At 44.5% G+C, this 22,413-nt stretch overlaps 1 protein-coding gene across 1 annotated transcript in view; it reads left to right on the forward strand.

Moving 5' to 3' along the window:
* The window catches only part of LOC138283655 (uncharacterized), a 215,296-nt gene that overhangs the window by 48,536 nt on the left and 144,347 nt on the right, over window positions 1-22,413 (forward strand). The window contains exon 6 of the mRNA XM_069221590.1: window positions 5,421-5,520. Coding sequence (XP_069077691.1) covers window positions 5,421-5,520 — 100 coding nt within the window. The remainder of the gene's footprint in view (window positions 1-5,420; window positions 5,521-22,413) is intronic.

Genomic DNA, 22,413 nt, shown 5'->3' on the forward strand with positions numbered 1-22,413 from the left:
TCTCTGGAAACAGTCTATACTAGAAACTTTTAGGCCCCAGACAAACAACAATTAATAGTTATTAAGGGAACGAAAGATCCTTTTTCAATGTATTGCTAATGTCACCTGACCTTCAACATAGATGTTATTGTATATTGTAACAAGCCCTTAATTTTCGTGCTTCTACTGTGGTTCATGTCGACTCTGCTATCCTAATCATATTACCATTTCTCCCCCTATTCTCTTATCATTATTATCCTTCAATGATATGCACAGCTGGTGATGAGTTGGGGTTTGGGTGGGAGGGGGCAGGAAATTTGTATTGCGTTTCATTTTGTTTTCTTTTTCATAATGTCTCTCTGGCAGGCCTACAAGCTCTTTTATTGTTTGCTTATATTTATTTTTTTTACGTTTTTACTTACTGACATTTAATTTCTGAGTCGGTACAATAGTCAGTATGAATGTGTTTCATGAGAAGCAAATTTTGGTACATTAAACCATCTACAGAAGAAGCATATCTATTTGTTCCTCATATTGGGAGCCAGTGCTGACATTCCTCCTACAGGGTCAGAGGCGTTGGTACATTCTCAGAATATCTGCATGCCACAGTATAATACGTGTCTTAAAAATACACGACATGCTAGTCTACTAACTTATAACTGTGTCCTTAAATGTTGCAGTCTCGGTAATCGCGTATGTTTAGGTTCAAAGGGATGTTGTAAACATGGGTGTTGTTGTCCCCGTGCCAGAGGGGGGTACTAATAGAATAGATAGGGGTGCCGACACACCATTTATTGGGGGTCAGCACTAGGTGGTATATCAGGGCCACATCACCCCGTCTCGTCCCGTCAGCAGACCACCAATTTGAACAGTTACACGTTCTCAACAGAGGCTTGTGCGTTGCTGTCACTAGTCAACCCTACCTCCCCTGCCAGCCCAGCACTCTCGTCCCCCATCGAAGCATCTGCCGTACCTTTGGTCTCTGTCTACCGGGGGCTATGGGTTGGTGTCTGACTATCCATGCCTCCTCCCTCTGCAATGCCCTCTCTTCCACCTGTGCCGATCGTGTGGCATTGGTCAGTGTATGCTTATATTTATTGTGTTCTTCCTTGCTCCGACTGTTTCTAGAAATGTATATGAATTCGAACACCTACAATGAACTGTATGGCTATAAATACACCATATGTATTATATTCCTTTTGTTCCAAAAAGTTAAATAAAGTGTGTGTTTAAAAAAATCAGTCACAACTAGATCATGATAGGACTTGAAAACAATGAATGATTTAGGCTTAATGTCCAAAATAAGTATACACATATATTAATAAGGAGATGCTAGGAGATAAGTATTTGTGTCTTTTCTTATATATATTTTCTGTTATGTATTTACATATATCTTGTATGTCCATCAATGTCTGTCAACGTATATATTATTTAAAAAGGGGCAAAACTAAAAGGAAACCTATTGTGATCTAGGCTTTTGTAAGCCAAAATTGCGTTGATCCGACCGCATTGGAAGTATAACAATAAAGAGTACTCCACACAAAACCTGCGAGCCCGCCCCTGTTTTTAGCTAACAGGACTTGATCTGAATAATAGTGGGATTGACGGCCCCAACTGTCCGCTGTGCACAGGGTCCGTTCAAGAGTTCACTGGCAGTCTACCTGAATCTTGCTTCTAAACTTATCTTGTACCGAATACATTCTTGTCCAACCACAAAATTAAATTAATTAATAACTGTAAACCTTCTGACCCTATATTTTATTAACCATATAGTAAATACAATTATTATTTTCTTTCAATTAGCACAAACTAACCCTAACTAAAAATAGTATTGATCTATTTTGAAAGTCAATATAATTAAACTAATGTATTACACTAACACTAACTTAAGCAAAAGTACATTCATATAAATGGATTAGTTGTAACTTATTTATTTTTTAAACTCATACTAAATTGTACTTAACTTAAAAAAATGTTTTGCTGATACGCTGGATGAAGTAATGGTGCAACTCGGTAAATACAGACAAAGTAAAGGTGCTGTCAACATAGCAGCAGGGAACTAACTGACAGACGAAATAGAGAAGTGAAATTTGGACACTAACTGGGGCATGAAGAAAAGCCGTTATTATAGTGAGAGTGGAATCTGCAAGTACCAGGGTTTGGAATATGGGATCAATGTGTGACAGAAAAAGGGTTGTAGTGCTGATTGGAAATTAGAAGCAGACAACTGATATATGTTAGGGGTAGTAGTAGCTACCAGTGGCCTACCCTTTGGTACCCGGCACAGCCCTATCAACGCAGGTCTCATTGGTCAAAAAGAAAGTAGAAGAAAATCAAAAGGGTTCCAGTAGTCTTGTTTAGTTTCTGTATCTTATACTTTTTGTATAACTCTTCACACCTGAGCAGCTAATAGGAATCTGTTCAGAGGCTAATGTTGGAATGTGGGAGTGAACCCTAGGAAGTTGTCAAGGACAGTCAAAGTGCAGAGTATGTTATTCATCAAATATTATGTCCACACTAGCTATGCCTATCATTTATCATTGGTTACTTGAATGCTCTCATGGATAAGTCTGGCACTTTCTAAAATATAACTGCTTTTATTTAAAATTATTAATTGGTTTGAGGAATATTAGGCACCTTAATGTTGTTATGCAGTAAAGCGCTGTAAAAATAACGCTTGTAATAGCAATATGTAAAATATAGATTGTCTAAAACTGCTGCATACCAACTCCCATGGACCACTGCAATGTTATTTAACACTAACAGATAACCTAGGGCGAGTCATTAACGTGTGTTGAAGCAGAGTAAATTTTAAATTAGGGAAAGCTAAAACAAAACCATTTTAGATTTAAAAAACTGTGAGGCTCCTGAATGAAGAGAGTATTGGCATGCGTGGTACAAATACCCTTAGCAAAATTGGGGAAAACACGCACAATTAACAAAGATGTAGTTATATTTATTATTATATAGAAACGTATTATTTCTTTCACTTAAGGTGTTTGTTTAGCACCTACCTAAATCCAAAGTCGGTAGAGCAGTACACATAATGTGAACATACAGAGAAATGGGGTAAACTTGGTAACGTTACAGAGCTTTACACGGTCCTCATAATTGTTCTAGTTATGTACAGATTACATTAATTAGTATGACTTCTAATTAGAATGTGCTTAATAGGTAGTGGCTGCTGTAGGTACTAAAAGATTACTAGTGTTGTAGATTCCTCTTGAAATGAATTTATAATGTCCAGTGCTCCCCACTGCAATGGTCTTGTGGAGGTTGAATTCTAGGCGATCGCGAGGGGTGGGAATTGAAGATGCCCAGTCGTATTTCATGACAAAAGCTGATGTCATGATGATTTACAAAGTCTGACATTAGAACAGTATAACATATCTGTTAAATGACCCTTGATTGAGTGTGATACTTTTAACCGGACTTGACGTTTTAGTCAATGGCACTGTGCAAGCTAGAATTATCGCGTTCGTACGTACAGTTTTGAGTGAGAGTATGTTATTGCAGTTCTTTAAATGTCAGGGCTAGCTGCAATTATGACACATAGGTTAGAGCAGGGGTCTTCAAACTGGGGGGCGAGCCCCCCAAGCGGGGCCTCAAGTGATCTCAGGGGGACACCAGGCTCTGGCCAAAAGAAGCATTATCTAGATAAACATGCTTTATTTTAAGCAGAAAGTACTTTATTTATTTTTAAAAAAGGAACATAATTAAACTACAATGTTTAAATATGTTTAGACATGTTTAAACATTGCCATCTTATTAAAATAACTGTGAAAAATTCTGAAGGGGGGGCTGATGATTTTTATTTTTTCACGGGGGGTGGCGCAGCATTGAAAGGTTTGAAAACCACTGGTTTAGAGGCAGATGTTGAAGTGGGCGGGATATATGGAGAATGACGTGGCCATACTTTTTTCAATTTTACAAAATAGTTTCCCTACTCCTTGTTAAAAAAATAACCTTCCTTGAATTGTTAATGCTGACAGTTGTGATGCCTTGGCTAAAAGTGAAAGCGTTGTGGGGAGGTCTCCACTGGGCCAAAGAAGATAACAGATTGTTAAAAATTAAACTGACCTTCTTGCCAGGATACCTGCTACCTGAAAGAAACGTATACGTGTGCAGTTGGTTAGTCAACACATTTAAACGCTGCTTCGGAGTCAGCGTTGGTTTTTATTGATAAGAGCCACTTGGAGCTTCCTGACAAACTTTTATTCTAAGAGGTAATGCAAGGGTGTTACCAGTCAAGTTCTGGAATGTGTGCATTTAAGGACTACTTGTAAAAAAAACAGCTACAGTCTGATTGCGTATTACTAAAATGTGTATTTTCAAACCACTTGTTTTATCTTAATCCTAAACGTATTTGCGCAATTTCGGCATTCTATTTTACTGCGTGCGTCATCTATTTTTAAAATTATGCTTTTATTATCAGTGCTTTCTGTCACGGGCTGGGACCTAGTAGCACTAAAATTACACCAGTCACTATTTCCCACTGACCCATCCAGGATTTAATTATGTGGATCTATGGTTACACATAAAAAACATCTGCTGTAGTCGCAATAAGAGAAGCATAAGGGGCCCATCACATTTTGATTAGTGCGGTATATTATAATTCAAACGGCGACGGTGGGGCCAGCCCTTACTCGCACTAGGGCCCATCACACAATTGTTGCGCCACAGGGCGAATTAACGTAGCACATAATATATGGTGTGAAATCTTTGTCCAGTTTAACCCCGGCTTCAACCCTGCCCCGAAATTCACTGACCCCGGCCCATCGCGTTTAAGGTCACCGTTACCACACCTTTTTAAAGCACTTTAAGCGCTGCGCAGGGCCACTGGGCAGGTATACTATACAGCAGCCGTAGCCAGTTATGCGCGGCACTCAGCGTATTGCAATCAATAAACAGAGGATTTATTATTAGAGCGACAGGTAGCTGGCCACCTGGCACGGTGAGATGATAGAGCCATTGTCAGTTCAGCCACTTCATTGGACCCTCCGCGCAGCCACCACACTACGTGCCCTCTGGCGTGGCACGCGACCTTAGCCTCGGCCAGGAAGTGAGGCAGCGGAGGTGACGCGTCCCGGAATCCTGCGCCCGAGCCCGCAGCTGGGACCTGAAACAGTAGCTCCTCTAATTATCTCCGGCGCCGCGCAGGGCATTGAATCTACTTACTCTCTGTAAATGTCAGCGCCACGCTCAGTCACAGCGAAAGGGATAATTAAACGGCCGCGCGTAGAGCGCCGCTAAGGGCCTCTTTAGGCGCGGACAATAATAAAAGGAGAATTAATTCACGCATGCTATTTTCTGGTCTGAACAATTATTGTTTCCGGGTGATAAAGTTAAAATACATGCTAACGCATTCTGTTCTCTGAAATATGCCGTTGCCCTTTTACTGTTTATGTAGTACGGATTAAAGTTATTTACTGTATCCACAGAACAACCCCGCGGCCTGTCACTCGTGCAGCTGACCGTGTATGATCCTTTGAAAAAAAGCGCCACCGATGCAGATAGCGTGGTGACGGAAGAGACCACGAGGTAAGAAAGGATGAGGGGTAATATAGTGATGTCCAGATTCATTATTGTGATATTTGTTGTAACATAGCTTTGTAGGTTAATAAGCCCAGCTTCGTAGCTATTTTGTCATGGCCCCTTGTGCAAGGAATTTATGCCTTCCTCCCCTCCCCCAAAACATCGGTCGCTGTTAGAATTGTGAAATGCTGCAATAATAACCATGGGCCCCTCATGCCTCTGGGCGACTGGGCCATCGCACCTTCTGAATGGAAGCTCCGCCCTTGAATACGCCCTGCAGATATCCGAGTATAACCTACTGGAGCAGGTTTCTTATTACAACTTGATATCCTAGAACGTCTAAAAGGTTTGGAGGGCTGTGGCAGAAGCATACATCTTGGCCTTACAGAGGCACCATCGTGTAGCTTAGCATGTAATTAATTCTGCCCAATACCTTGCGCACTTTCAGAGACATCAAGTATTCACCTGGCACACATGGCTTTCAGCTGTACAGCCACAGAGGAGTACAGCGATCTCATGCACCCCAAGGCGAGACCCAGGGATTTTGGGAGCCCTAATGGATTTACTTGAGGTCAGGGAACAATAATACACTAACACGTCACAGTTCCACACCTGGGGACGGATGATGCATGATCAGAAACACAAACCTAAGAGGTAAACACCTTCCCACGGATGGCACCGCCGACTGAGTGAATGATGTGCATCTGGTTGTTATGCTAAAGATCCATACCGTAATTGAAGACATACATATACTAAATAAAACAATGTATTCACCTGGCACGTCAGTCCTTTTATCGGATCAGAGGCACCATTCTATATCCTAACGTGACTGAATCTTGCTTGAGTGACTGACATTTGCCTAGTCGTCTCGGTGTTCCAGCAGAACTAGCCTTCCATTATCCTGATAATGACCTTCCAGTGTTTTAGCGGCAGCGCCTGTCACATCTGGTGTCATTTTCGTTACTTTTGTAACCCCAACTTTATAGAGGCATCAGCATTCCGTCTGACAGCATCTGCTTAGAGCAATCCTATTTGTTCACAGACACCGACCTCTAGCCTGACTCCCTCCGCCCATCCTTTTTGCTTTCCGGAAAGACCCACCTGTCGTCTAACTTATGATTGACTCAGCCCCAGTCGTCTCTGCCTTTCAGGGACTTCAGTCTGTTGATGAGTATGTCACTAACACGCCCATACACCTCCGGTATCTATAGATCTTTGCTATTTTTTGTATTGATATCTTATTCCATTCAAGTATTTATTTATATTTAGATAATGTCGATTTTCCACAGCATATGGGGACGAACATTTGGATGTTATTACTGTTCCATCATACATGCCATACAATAAAACAAACACTAAGGACTTTGAAGGTAATACGCTGTACACTCTTTTACAATTGTCCCTTCTATTTGAAGCTCATCAAATTAATATCAATGATGACCAGCATGTCATATACATTGATTCATGATAAATGAAAGTGTACCATGGAGCATAAGTGCAGTTTTCCATCCAGGTACTCAGAGTTTAGTCTGTCTTTATTAGTGCGCCAGAGTTGCCTCCTGACATCGTGAGAGCTATTCAAATAACAAAATAATCAAGTTTATATTACCATGTTCGAAAACGTGTAAACGACATTTAAAGGTAAGTTTATTGCAAATTCATTGGTATTATTTCCACATTATGAGGGATGGGTATTTTTGCCTTTAAGTGACACAATGTGACACAATTTTAAGCGTGGTTGGTACATTTAAAATGCATCAATAGGTCTTACCCATGAGAACTATTTACTTTGACATTGTTTGTGTTTTGTTCTCCTCGGTGGCCAGCACGTCTGTGCACACAGGCCATTTTGGAATTATTTTTCTCAAAGCATAAGAGAAACTTTTACCAACGTGTCCACCATCTGCACGAAGCATGCATGCATCTAGGGAGCACTGTGCAGCTGAAGGGCCCTCGCTACAGGACAAGAAAAAATAAAAAATAGGGTGAGAGGTAGGGGAAGAGATGAAGGAAAGTGATGCACTCCCATGTAGTTCTGAAAAAATAGCCCCCTCACTTCAGCCATCTAATGGTACAATTAGTTAACTCAACAATTATGCAAACAAGACATGCTTAAAGGGAGGGATTAATACCAAAATATAATCAAGGAAGCTATTGAATAACGACCAGGGAACTGAAATAAACAAGATCACTATCAAGTCATGATCAAGATGCTGACCCAAAGCCCGCTCTCTGAATTGTATTGTCGAGGAATGATCCTCAATAACATGAGGCTGAATCTTCTTTAACATGATTTTTTCCTTTTCTTCTGCTAACAAAGGAGTTGGAAATGTTTCTTTGCTTTACCGTGTAGCCATGGCCGGCTTTAGGACTGGTGGCGCCCTATGCGACAGTTTATTGTGGTGCCCCCACCCCATGACCTCCTCCTCGGTTTCACTCACTACCACCCCGCAAATGTGCCCCTCATCTCTCCATCGCTCCCCTTTCACATACATTCATGTGTTTTAAAGCACTTGTAAAGGCTGGCTTTACTAATCCACTCAGCTAGCCACATAAAAATAGGGGCATTTTAAGAGCCTCTGGCGCCATTCTAATGCCACATTAGTGTAATTTTTTTTATGCTAATGTGGTGTTAGAAGGCCAAAAACGGCGTGCCGTATTTACAAAGTGGCGCAATGCATGTGTTGCACCACTTTGTATCCCTTTGCGCTACATTATGCCTGTACCATGCATAATGTGTGCAAAGATGGCATTCCCCCATTGGGGGGTGAAAAAATGGTGCAAAGAAATCTGACAGATTTCTCTGCGTCATTTTTTTCCAGCACTTTTAATGCCTGCTCAGAGCAGGTATTAAAAGGAGACTTCAATTGGTTACAATGGGCCTCTGGGCGCTTTGTAGGATTAGCGTCAACATTTTTGATGCTAATCCTGCAAAGTGCTGGACTAGCATGACGCTAGTCCTCTAACTACCGCCATGGTACGCCGTATTTTAAATATGATGCACACATGGTGGCGTTAGGAAGCAAGAAAAGTGGCGCAGCACTATGTGCAGCGCCACTTTTTTAAAATATGTCCCATAGGGGCATATTTAAGAGCCCCATGTGCCATTCCGATGCCACATTAGTGTAATTTGTTTAAGCTAATGTGGCGTTAGAAGGCCAAAAACGTTGCGCCATAGATACAAAGTGGTGCAATGCATGCATTGCACCACTTTGTAACCCTTTGCGCTACATTATGCCTGCGCCAGGCATAATGCATGCTAAGGGGTATCTCCCCGTTAGAGGGGCCAAAAAAAGAGGTGGCACTAGGGGTTGCTAAGGGACGCAAGAAAAGTGACACAGCACTGTGTGCAGTGCCACTTTTTTCAAATATTCCCCATAGGGCAGTGCTTTATTTGTAAATAAAAAGGTGCCAGTGCCCAAAGCCCTCCTCTTAAAAATGCGGCTTCTGCAATAAAATGTGTGAACACAGAATACAGAGGCAGCGTAATCCTGAAGCCATCTCGGGCCTCTTCAATCCATTTACAGGCACTCCCTGCCCCTTCAGTTCACTCTTGCACATTTCTGCTTTTTCCCATTGAGGTGCTTTTTTGTTTTTCTCTTCCTCTGTCTTTCCCATATGTGTCTTTTTCTCGCAGTAAATGCTTGAGGCAGAAAAATAAGCGCCGGCCCTCAAAAATAAGTGCTGGTGCTCTGCACCGGAAACAACAAGCACAAATTAAGCACTGCATAGGGGCATATTTAAGAGCCCCTAGTGCAATTCTAGCGCCACATTAGTGCCATTTTTTTTACACTAATGTGGCGTTAGAAGGCCTAAAACGCTGTGCCATATTTACAAAGAGGCGCAATGCATGCATTGCACCACTTTGTAACCCTTTGCGCTACATTATGCCTGCACCAGGCATAATGTATGCAAAGGGGGCATCCGCCCGTTTGGGAGGAGGGGGGGGGGGGCAAAAAAATGACGCAAAGAAATCTGTCAGATTTCTTTGCGTCATTTATTTCAGGGCCTTTTAACACCTGTTCAGAGCAGGCATTAAAAGGAGGCTTCCATTGGTTACAGTGGGCCTTTGGGTGCTTTGCAAGATTAGCGTCAACATTGTTGACGCTAATTCTGCTAAGTGCCGGACTAGCATAAAAAATTCTGATGCTAGTCCCCTAACTACCGCCATGGTGCGCCGTATTTTAAATTTGACGAACACTTCGTGGCGTTAGGGGGGAGCTAAGGGGTGTGAGAAAAGTGGTGCTGCACTGTTTGCAGCGCCACTTTTTAAAATATGCCCCATATTTCTGTTTTTTGCAGCAGTCATATTAACCCTCTATGCTAATTTATGTTGAGTCAATGCTGCCACTAGGCAAAACTCCCATCTCTCTCTATATCAGAAACATTAATCACAACAGGTATCTTGACATTTTAATTGTTTCTCGAAGTCTAAACGCACAAGGAACTTTTTAGCTGGTGCTTTTACATCGCATGTTTCGGAAGTTATTGCTAAACACAGCGCCCCCTGAGGCCAGGGCCTAGTGCGGTCGCCGGCCCAAAAGCCGGCTGTGAGGTCAGGCCAGTTTCAAGAAGTCTGATGCATATAATTGCTGGGCCGGGCCCCCAGAGTTACAAACTTGATGTCTGTTTTCAATTAACATGGGTTAAATAGAATTTCAGATGTGTTGAGGTTTTGGAATCAACTGTGAGAAAGTTGTGGACTTAAAAGATATATCATCCCCGCCACAATAATGGTTTCTCTAAGTTAAAAAAAAATCTCCTTTTGATAAAGACATTCATAATATCTCAAAACGCTGTCAGAGAAACTATTGAAGTTGTGAGCATGTGAAATTAGTATGAAAGTCCAAGAATTGAAGAGGTTAAAAATTCAAGTAAACATGAAAAGGCCTTTTTCCTTTATTTTTGTGTGCTTTGGACCCACAAAAGTTTACCCACGATGATTTACATATTTGTGGCCTTTGCTATCAATATGAAGGGCAAACTTAAAAAACCCTTTAAGTAGCTGACAGCAGGGGAAAGGCTTTGTAACCTCCTAGACCTACCTCCGAGACCTAGACCTGACACTTGGAGCTTGTGAATAGTGCTCTTTGGCACGTTTATGTAGAACATTTACAAGCAGTTTAGGCATTACTCGATGATTGTAGAAATCACTGACATTTTCTATTTAAATGGAGAAGGGGAACATCACTAATGCTTGATTAAAGCTGTAACAGTTTTACAGTATAGGTGACATGGTAAGAAGCGGCGTTTGTGCATTTTGTAGTTCACACTTAGTCGCTTAGCCACAGGCCACATTACAGGCCCTGTTTAAGTACATCTTTGGGGATTTGCAAAGGCAGAGACCTCGTCTTGGTTACCCTTAATTTACAGAAAGGATAACTTGTGCATTTATATTTTCTCATGAATATTGTAAAAATGGAAATTTGCAGGGGGTTTGTCAGTGGAGTGGTGTGGGACATGTATCACAAATGTGGTTAATGTAGGAAGCTGGTCTGGTGTGTGGTGAGCACCTATGTTGTTATCACCTTATACCAGTGCCAGGTATCCCCTATTAGTGAGGTGTAGACAGTCTCATCCTACCAAAGTAGCGAGCCAAATAGTCCAACCCCACCTCCCCCTTGTCCCAAATATTTTGTTGTGTCATGCTCCAACCAAGGCACCTGCTGCTCCCAAGGTGCAACCATAAAGAGGTCCAAAGCCTATATATTACAATTGGCAGGGCACCCACAAAGTTTAAAGGAAAGTAGAATCATCCAAGCGCGTCGTTCCAAAGAAGCCTTTATTTTCTTCAGTAAAACAGAAGACAGCCAACACTTTTCGTCCACCACCTGTGAACTTCCTCAGGGCAGTAAAGAACAAACATACATAAAATACTCATGGTTTTCATTTGCAACATCATATATCATTATAAGTTGAACACATAATAGAACAACTGAGCAACACATCTAAGCAGTTAAGGACAGTGATACAAATAGAAGACAATAGCTACATTAATCTATACAACATTAAAAAAGAAAGATTTGGATATATCCATTCCCCTCTGAACATATTAACCACTGCAAAAAACTTATGTCTGCATGAAAGTAGACCTAGCAGGGTGACCACCAATCAGGAGGGCTCTGTGACATCACCTGCCTGACCTGGCCACTCAGATGCTCCCAGAGGCCTCTGCCCACCTTGGATTCAAGATGGCAGAATCAAGTGGCCACTGGAGGAGCTCTGGGCACCACCCCCGGGGTGGTGATGGATAGGGGAGTGATCAGTTCCCTTTCCATTGTCTAGTTTCGCGCCAGAGCAGGGACCGAGGGTCTCTGGACTGGTGCAAACCAGTTTATGCAAGGAGGGTACCAAATGTGCCCTTAAAAGCATACTGGTTGCTTGGCTTGGGGAGGCTACCCTTCCCAAGCCATGTTTCCCCTATTTCCAGGGGGAGAGGGTGTTGCCTCCCTCTTCCAAAGGAAATCCTTTGTTTTGCCTTCCTCTGCTTGAGCTGGTCAAGCAGCAGGAGGGCAGAAACCCGTCTGTGCGGGGGGCAGCAGTGTGGGCTGCCCGGAAAACTCCAGAAGACTGGTAGGAGCAATGCTGGGTGTCCTCTAAGGAGCCCACAGAGTGCATGGAATCATACAACCAATACTAGCAACAGTATTGGGATATGATTCTGACATGTTTGGTATAGAACATGCCCAGGTTCGGAGTAACCATTATGTAGCTGGACAGAGGTGTCCAGTACACGGGTAAATTGGCTTCCCCACGCTTACAAAGTCCAGGTGAATGGAGCTGGAGGTCGTAGGGGCACCTCTGCTCATGCAGGGGTGCCCTCACTCACAGGTACCTGCACCCTGTCCTCTGGGCTTGGAGGGCCTGCCATAGGGTTGACTGACAGTGACCGGGTGCCGTGACCTGTAGTGAAAGGGTGCATGCACCTTTTCATGCAGGCTGCAATGGCAGGCCTGCAGACACATTTTGCATGGGCTCCCATGGGTGGCACAATACATGCTGCAGCCCATGAGGAACCCCTGGTGCCCCAATGCCCTGGGTACCTAAGTACCATACATTAGGGACTTATATGGGGGCACCAGTATGCCAATTGTGGGATGCGCAAAGTCCTAAGCAACCACATTTAGAGAGATGGAGCACAGTCACTGGGTCCCTGGTTAGCAGGATCCCCATGAATACAGTCAAAAACACACTGACAACAGGCAAAAAGTGGGGTAACCATGCCAAAAAATTGTACTTTCCTACAGTTAACACCAGCACAGCCATCTTGACTTGTGAGTACTCAAAGCTTTTTGCAGTGGTTACATCTGAATAATCCGGATGGAAGTGGCACAGTGTGCCAAACACCGGTTTTCACACAGCTTGTGCAAGAAGGATAGACATTTCATGCAAAATGCAGAACAAAAAGTTAATCAAAAGAAAAATGAGTAGCATTAAATTCATTTTTTTTGATCATCCAAATATGTGTGTAATACATTGTGTATACTTCAGACATGTTAGGTTAAGAGAAGATGCATAGGTCAGAAGTGTTTGTGAATACCAGGCCCATGCAATGGGTGGGGTGCACTGCAATGCTAATGGCAAAATGTGTGTTATACAAATACAAGTTAACAAAAAAATGAGGACCTGCAGGTATGCATGGAAAGGCCAGGCACTTTTGTAATTCATACAGGGAGTCAAAAGTTATGGTCATGCACCACGTCTGAATTTACTGTTTGCTCTGTAAATCAGGCTGTTTGTATTTATGTAATACTTTCACTTTTCTTCGACTTTATATAATTTATTACATGTTTATGGTTAGGTCACTTGTAATTGGGCGTCAGCCTAAAGAGCTGGTTGATACCACATCTTTCACTGCACTCTTTGCTTCATCCACTTTTCATAGATTTGTTTGGTGCAGGGATCTGGTTCACAATTTTATTGTCATAGGGGTTGAAATCAACTACAGCATTAGAAAAATTGTGTTTACTTCGGTGCACAATCTATGGCAGAAGAAAACCTCAGTTAAAGTAAATAATTCCATTGTGGCTGATGCCAATGAAAACCCAGTTCACATGTGTTTTTTACATGATGGTTGCATTTTGTAAAATAGTCTAAAAGAAGTGAATACACAGGATTATCAGCAAACATCTGACTTGAATACACTATGGCCCTCATTACGACCCTGGCGGTCGGCGGTAATTTGGGGAAAGGTACTGCCAACAGGCTGGCGGTACCTTTCCCCAAATTATGACATTGGCGGTTTGGCTCAAGCCAAACCACCAATGTACCACTCCGGCCGCCAGGGTGGTAACGGCCGCTGGGCTGGAGACTTCGGTCTCCAGCCCGGCGGCCGTCACAATCCCACTCTCGGGATTATGACCCCACCTACTGCCATGATTTTCGTGGCAAGTGTACCGCCACGAAAACCATGGCGATAGGCGCAATCAGTGCCAGGGAATTTCTTCCCTGGCACTGATAGGGGTCTCACCCACCCCCTCCCCAGAGTTCTCCCCCACCCTCCCTCTCCTGCACCCCCACATTTACACATCCACACGCGCACACATACACAATCATACACACATGCATACCCACATCCACCCATCTGTGCACTCATACACACCCACACACCGCAACGCATACCAACATACATTGTTGCACACACGCATTCACAACACACAACATACACGTACACTCACATTCAGTCATTCACGCATGCATTCAACACGACTCACACCTGCATGCACGCATACAAAAACAGACACACACCCCACCACACACACACAACACCCTCACACACGACCCCCCCACACCCTCTCCTGTCAGAGAACCCGACTTACCTGCTTGCAGGGGGTCCTCCAGCAGGAGACGGGACGCGACGCTGCTGTCAGCAGCAGCGTCTGCCAGAAAAACTCCACCATGCCGTATCATTGCTCATATTCCCCAAGATACTGGAAAGTTGGTGGCTTAGAAGAAAACAAACTTGATAAAGGTGTAAGATGTAACTTGGATAACATTTTGTTTCATCACTTTGAAGCTACTGAATGTTAACTCTGTATTCTTGTCGCTCCCCTCTGATCCCCAAAACATGGAGAGCATCGTAGAATAGCTCTTACATACACAGGACACTTTGGTGTCTTGGTGCTAAGGGCATTATTTTCAACATCGCCTAAGGTGCTAATCACTGCAATGTTCAATCTTTTCTAGCTTCATCCTTGAATAATTCAATAATTAATACAAAGGCATAGACTGACAATGTGGCTCCATGCCCCCTGAACACTTTTCCGTTCTCAATTTTAATTTACCCAACTAAATATTTTCTGTGAGTTGCAGTCTTGGTTCACCTTCTGTTAAACGACTTGCACTACATGTACTTGAATACAGTGATTTGTAAATGGAAAGTCCAGGTGACCAACTTTGGCTTGACTTCTCTAAAACCAACCACCTGAAAATCAAACCATAGAACTTCCCTATAAATTTCAGTTCCAAAATGAAGGACATCTTTTGCAGCAGATGTATAAGTTCCAGTTTCTGACAATAGAACATCAGCTGACATGGGTTAGGTAGAGAGCGAGAAGACCAAAGCCCCCACTGCAAAAAATCCTCCAGAGACACAAAAAAGTTGAAAATTATGTGGGTCAGATTGATTCATTTCAAGACACACCCCTCCTTGTGGAAACACCTGCATAAGAGTACGCCTAATACTACAAACAACATATTTGCACATACTCTTGCTCCAAATATGGCTTGGGGAGACATTCCTCCAGTAAGAGACCTCTTTTTATGAATCATAAATGTGGGCCCAAGTCAGTATAAAGTGACAAAGATGGCAGGTAATTAGAGGCTGCTCTAGTAGACAGCTATCCAATAACAAATAGTAATATATGAATTGTGTCAGGTATTGAGCCATATTTAGGTCTCGCCTAACAGTGCACATGCACTGGTGCTGCAAGGGGTATTTTATACAGTGAAAGACTTGGAGCTGTCCCATTACTTACCATTTGTTCGCATGATTGTCATTCTTTTTAGCTGTCTTCCAGTATGCCAGCATATGCCTCACATTACTTCCTTTTATTTCTCCGAAGCATGGTCAAGTACTAATTGATTTCATTTGATTACTGTCCTTCCCCCGCTCACACTTTGATTCAGGATACTTTTTAATTTTTATAACCATCATTTCTACTTCCATACTACACCTTTGGGTTGTTTTTAATTTCCATCCTACAGGTTTGTTTGTTGTTGCCTTAATTTGTTTTGGAATTCGGCGCTTCCTTTTACAGCACCAAACAAATGGCACAGACTATTGAAGCAGTTCATGACTTTGTTTTACAGTACAGTGCTTCCTTTTATAGCACCAAACAAATGGCATGGCATATTGAAGTAGTCCGTGTGACTGCATGTGCTTGTAAGGTGCGCCTCTTCTGCATGCAAAGTATGTGTCTGTTTAAAGCTTACACTGGTATAAAACTGGGCTCCGCTAGTATTTTCAGTCAAGCAGTCCAGTCATTTACATGAGGCCAGGCTGCCACTAAGTAACATAAACATTTTGGAGTCATCTATGCTTTTTCAAGCACAAAGTATGTGGCATTTCATAAGTGCTACAGTTAATCCATTTCTCCTTAAAACCTGTGTCCCCAGTCTTGTATGTATTACACCTCTTCTCTGTGCATACAAAGTATGTGTCTGTTGAAAGTGCTTCAGTTTTGTGCAGCACAGCAACTACTCTATTTCTCCTTAAACCCTGTGGCTAAGTCTTCATTCTCATATGTATTGCACTGAAAGCGCTTTCAGGCCGCCTATATTCATACGCCCTTAAGTGAAAGATATGTAGCCTAACAGCCATAGCGATACCCAGCTCCACTCCAATCTACCCCACTTCATTCCAATCCGGTCTACCCCACTCAACTCCACACCATTCTACCCCACCTCACTCCCCTCCAATCTACCCCACTCCACTCCATTCTACCCCACTCCAGTCTACCCCAGTCTGTCCCATGCCACTCCAATCTACCCCACTGGACGGCAGTCTACCCCAATTTTCCCCAGTCCACTTTAATCCAATCTACCCACTCCACTCTACCTGACTCTACTTCAGTCTACCCCATTCCACCCAAATCTACCCCAGTTCACTCCAATTCTACCCCACTCCAGTCTACCCCAGTCTGTCCCATGCCACTACAATCTACCCCACTGGACTGCAGTCTACCCCAATTTTCCCCAGTCCACTTTTATCCAATCTACCCACTCCACTCTACCTGACTCTACTTCAGTCTACCCCATCCCACCAAAATCTACCCCAGTTCACTCCAATATACTCCATTCTACCCCTCATTCATTCAATCTACCCCATTCCACACCATTCTACCCCACTCCACTACAATCTACCCCATTCCAATTCACTCCAATCCATCACAGTCTGCCCTACCCCATTCCAATTTACTCCAATCCATCACAGTCTGCCCTACTCCACTCCAGTCTACCCCAGTCTATTCCAATCTACCCCCACTCCACTCTACTCCGATCCACCCCACTCCAATTTACCACAATCTACCGCACTGCACTCCACCCTACTCAACTGTAGCCCAATCTACTCTACTCCAATCCAACCTCTTCTACATCATTCCACTCCAATCTACCCCACCCTACTCTACCCCAGTGTACCCCACTACATTGTAATCTACCTCACTCCTCTCCAGTCTACCACGCTCCACCCCAATCAATCGCAATGCACCACAGTCCACCCACTCCACCAGAACCCCCCATTCACCAATCTACCCTATTCCAATCTACGCCACTCCAATCTACCACATTCCATTACAGCCTATCCTAATCTACCCCACTCCACTCCACTCTACTCCCGTCGACCCCTCTCCACTACACCCTACCCCAGTCTACCATACTCCACTCCAATCTACCCCAGTCCACTCCTCCCCAGTTTACCCCACCCCACTGCAATCTACCCCACTCCTCTCCAATCTACCCCTACACTAATCTACCCCATTCCAATCCACACAGTCCACTCCAGTCTATCGCAGCCTACCCCACTCCATTCTACCCCTCATTCATTCAATTGACCTCATTCCACACCATTCTACCCCACTCCTCTCAATTCTACCCCACTCCACTACAATCTACCCCATTCCAATTCACTCCAATACATCACAGTCTACCCTACTCCACTCCAGTCTACCTCAGTCTATTCCAATCTACCCCACTCCACTCTACTCCGATCCACCCAGTCCAATTTACCACAAGCTACCCCACTGCACTCCACCCTACTCAACTGTAGCCCAATCTACCCTACTCCAATCCAACCTATTCTACATCATTCCACTCCAATCTATCCCACCCTACTCTACCCCAGTGTACCCCACTCCATTGTAATCTACCTCACTCCTCTCCAGTCTACCCTCTCCACCCCAATCAATCCCAATGTACCACAGTCCACCTGCTCCACCAGAAGCCCCCATTCACCAACCTACTCTATTCCAATCTACGCCACTCCAATCTACCACATTCCACTACAGCCTATCCTAATCTACCCCACTCCACTCCACTCTACTCCCGTCGACCTCTCTCCACTACACCCTACCCCAGTCTACTATACTCCACTCCAGTCTACCCCAGTCCACTCCTCCCCAGTTTACCCCACCCCACTGCAATCTACCCCACTCCTCTCCAATCTACCCCTACACCAATCTACCCCATTCCAATCCACTCAGTCCACTCCAGTCTATCGCAGTCTACCCCACTCCACCCTGCTTTAGTCGACCCCCACTCAACCCTACCCAGTCTACCCTTCTCCATCCTACCCCGTCCACTCCATTTCACTCCACCTCAATCTACCCCAGTCCTTTCCAGTACACCCAAGTCTATCCCACTCCACCTCAGTCTATCCCACTCCACTCTAGTCTGCCCCACTCCATACCAATCAACCCCACTTTACCCAACTCCAATCTACCCCACTCCAATTTACCACAGTCTGCTCCACTTCAATTTATACCACTCCATAAACTCTACCCATATCTACCCAACTTCAGTCCACCACAATCTACCTCACTCCCCTTCAATCTAACCCACACCTTTCTGTGTCGGCGTACCTCACTTTAATCTACCTCACTCCACCCTAGTCTACCACACTCCATCCTAACCAACACTAATCCAACCCAATGGACCACCACAACCCACTGACACCAATCTACTCCACTCCAGTCTATCACACTCCACACCAGTCTACCCAAATCTACCCCATTCCACCCTACCTGCCCTGCATGTTGCTTGCCCCACCCTCTATGTTGTTTCTGCCTCCCACTCCCTGTGTAGCTTTACTTCACCTACGCTCTCTAAGTCGCTACCCTCACCCGTGCCCCCCAGGTCTCTTTTGTGCTACCTTTCTTTTCATTTACTATCCTTGATTGGAAATAAGAAAAAAACACCCACATCATTTTGTAGGTGTGTGCATGCCTGGTGATGCACGTGCTTGCCTAAAAAGTTACGCTGCTTCATCAGAGCAGATTTTTTCCATATTATCTATACTGCAGCAGCGTCAAAAATGCCGTACAGCATCACTATAAACCATTGGCAGAGCCAGTATATCCCAGAGGCGAGGACCAATGGCTTTGCAACTGCTTGTTAACAAAACGAGAGCAGTAGGTTTTTAATATTTGTTCGTAGGAGGGGCGGTAAGAAGCCACTTTTGCACAGCTGGTAGGGGCCTTGCGCATGTGTGATACTTCCAGCCTGCCCTACAACAGTTTTCGTGCTGGGATCGGTAAACCTAGGCCTTTAATGCCAACAGTGAAACCTCCAGATCCAGACTGAGAAGGGGTGTGCGGTAAAGGCGATGAGGGGCTTGTTGTGTTACACACTACATGGGGCCATTTGTCAGCTGCCTTCGACTTAATGCATATACACCAGTATGTCCAGTCTTGTGGCTTAAATCACTGTGTGCTTACTTATACCAGTATCTTGTGCGTTTTTTTTAACTGAAGACATATTGGTCCTCATTATGGCATTCCGCCTGCCAATGCCATCCCGCCATCAGGCCGCCTGTGCAATCTGAACCTCGCCGGCCCTATTTATGGCTTCCCCGCTGGTCCGGCGGGCGGAAACAGAGTTTCCGCCTGCCGGCCTAGCAGGGAACAGGGCCTTAACGTTGCAGCCGGCTCCTAATGGAGCCGGCGGAAATGTGGCGGTGCAGCAGCACATGCCGCGCGATCCACTGCTCGTAATTAAGGCAGTGGAATGCGGGATTGGACTGGTCATGGGGGCCCCTGCACTGCCTATGCCAAGTGCATGGGCAGTGCAGGGGCTCCCCGAGGGCCCCATACCACCAGCCTTTCCATGGCGGTGTTTACCGCCATGGACAGGCTGGCTGATGGGGACTCATAATCCCCAGGGCAGCGCTGCCCTGGCGGATTACAACTGCCGGGACAGCCAGGCTGCAGGTTGGCGGCATCCTGTTGGTGTCGGCGGTTTGACCGTGACGGCCTGTCGCGGTCAGACTGCCACTTTGGTGGCGGTCCGACCGCGACCGTGACCCTGGTAGTCTAGTGACCGCCAGGGTCATAATGACTCCCTTAGTGTAGCTGCAGATGACCAGCATAACGAGGTGTAGGAGAGGCCTGGTGGGTTGCATGCATCTCTCAACTTTCTGTAGACTTTCCCACTCCCAGGCAGGCAGCCGTGGGGAGGAGTTCCTCCTCGGGGAGCGACAATGCAAATCGTGCCTTATCAATCATGTGGTCGGACAGTCTCCACAGCAGCAGGTGCGCAGCCTTTGTTGAAAGCACACAAGCAGAAAAGCACCTTCAACAACTTTAAATGTTAAGGAAAAATTGCAATTTCTGGAGCTCACCCGACATCCTCACGCAGTGAAATATGTTTCTATTTCATTTACGCAAATGTATGTGGGCGCTCCACCGAAGACTCGCACTGTCCCATTAAATCTGATACTTGTTCACGTTGGTATTCCTAGTGTTACCAACAGGGCTGCTTTTCGAAGTGCCTAACTTCAGTCTGGCCGAGAGGAATTTTTCAAACATTTCATTGAGTGTCCATCCGCAAGACCTTTTTGTTTGTAGCTTTAGTTAATATAGTGAAAGTCAAGTAAAAAGTGTAGCAGCCCAAATTTTATTTAGAAGTCTTCAGCGCCCTCTCCCCTCCCCCTCACACACACACCACCACCAGTGACAATACAACACCCACTTCTACCTCTGATGTAGCCCTCTTCAACTGCAGTCAGTGCTGGCATGGACACCGCCCAAAACATAAACTTAGATTACAGCGAGCCTTCCCTCTTTAAAGGTGAATCTAGATTTGGGGTTCTCTTTTTTTAATTTAAGGGGCTCAAACTATGGATTTTATAGCAGACTTTTCATTTAAATGTTCTAAAAACGCATAGGCTTTTAAGGGCATTCATGAAGTGTTGCAGTACTCTCCTGGTCTGATGGGAGGGTAAGCAGTCTATAGCTATGATGTGCAGGGAGTGTTTCCAGTAATGTATTTTCTCTCCCAGACTGCAATGCATCTTAAGACTGTTCCTGGCAGAGAAACCAGTTGCTCTAAATAGGGTGGGTTGACCTGACAACCCTGTGGCAGACATACTGCCAGGTCAGTAGTTTGTACTGGCAAAGCATCTGGCCTCGAAACACTGTGGTTCCCTCACCTCTTAATGGAGCAGGGACAGTGCATGTTTGTCATGATGGGTGAATGGCCAGTGTACAGTTGTTCACCTACTCCACCAAACGCTACATGTATGTAGTATTTGTATACACTCTATACTATGAGGCAAACCTAGCTGCAAAGGCAGCAGGTGTTATACAGGGTCCAAGGCAAACAACACGTGAAATAAATGATAGGAGAGGTAACTGATTATTACATTATTACTGCATTGCGATACAGTGTTCTTTAAAGATGTGTGGCTTCATCTCTTTAAATTCGAGCACTGTTGAAGTGGTCCCTATGGATACAAAGATAGTGTTCCATATTCTGGGTGCACAGAAGGAAAAGACCTGCTGCTTTGTTTTTTTCTTTTTTTACACTTCTTAGTCTTTAGTCTGATGGTGGCCTAGCTGTGGGTGTGCTGAGAGTCACAAGAAAGGATGAGCTTGTCTGCAAGATAACCAAGTGTGCTAGTCATTATGGCTTTGTACATCATGTAGCTGGTTTTGAAGATGGTGTGGACTGCAAGGGGAGCCAATGGAGTTCCATCAGAATGGAGGTGATGTGATTGTATTTCTTCAGCACCAGGATGACACATGCAGAATTGTGTAGATTGTGCTTAAGGGGTGCAAGTCTGAAGTCCAGAAGGCTATGGAGCAGAGCCATTGCCACTATAGTTACATATACTTTTGGGACAGCAATGGCTGGCTTGTACCCCTTCCCAGAATACCCAACTTCATGCAAAACTGGTATCCTGACTTTTATTTTGGCCTTGATGTCGCACTAATCTATCATGGGTACAGATGCCTAGGCCTGTGCCTGACAAATCAAGGTCCAGCACTTGTTCAGTGACATGGAGAGGTGCACTAAGCGTGCACTTTTACTAGACAATAGACTACAGTCCCTGTCCTGGGTACGTCATGTGAAGCAGTGGTGGCAGTGTAATATGTTTTGTGATTTGTTGTTTGACCAGACCTGTTTCTCTGTTTCTTGTCATGTAAAGATCTGCTGTTATTTGAAACCTTGATGTTGGCCCTGACATCCCATGTACAAACCGATTGTATGTGCGTGGTGAGTGTGCTGGACATACAGGGTAGAAAGACTCTGTTGCGTGAGTCTGAGTACTGCTGATAAAGGGATCAATTATGGATGCCCCTAGTATAGCATGGCAACAAGATAAGGGAAGAGATTTTCTTCTCCAGACAGTGGACGTGTATTGGCTGCATTCCCATGCCTGGATGATGGAGATTCAGATCA

The sequence above is a fragment of the Pleurodeles waltl genome, chromosome 3_1 (genome assembly GCF_031143425.1).
Source record: "Pleurodeles waltl isolate 20211129_DDA chromosome 3_1, aPleWal1.hap1.20221129, whole genome shotgun sequence".
Taxonomy (NCBI): domain Eukaryota; kingdom Metazoa; phylum Chordata; class Amphibia; order Caudata; family Salamandridae; genus Pleurodeles; species Pleurodeles waltl.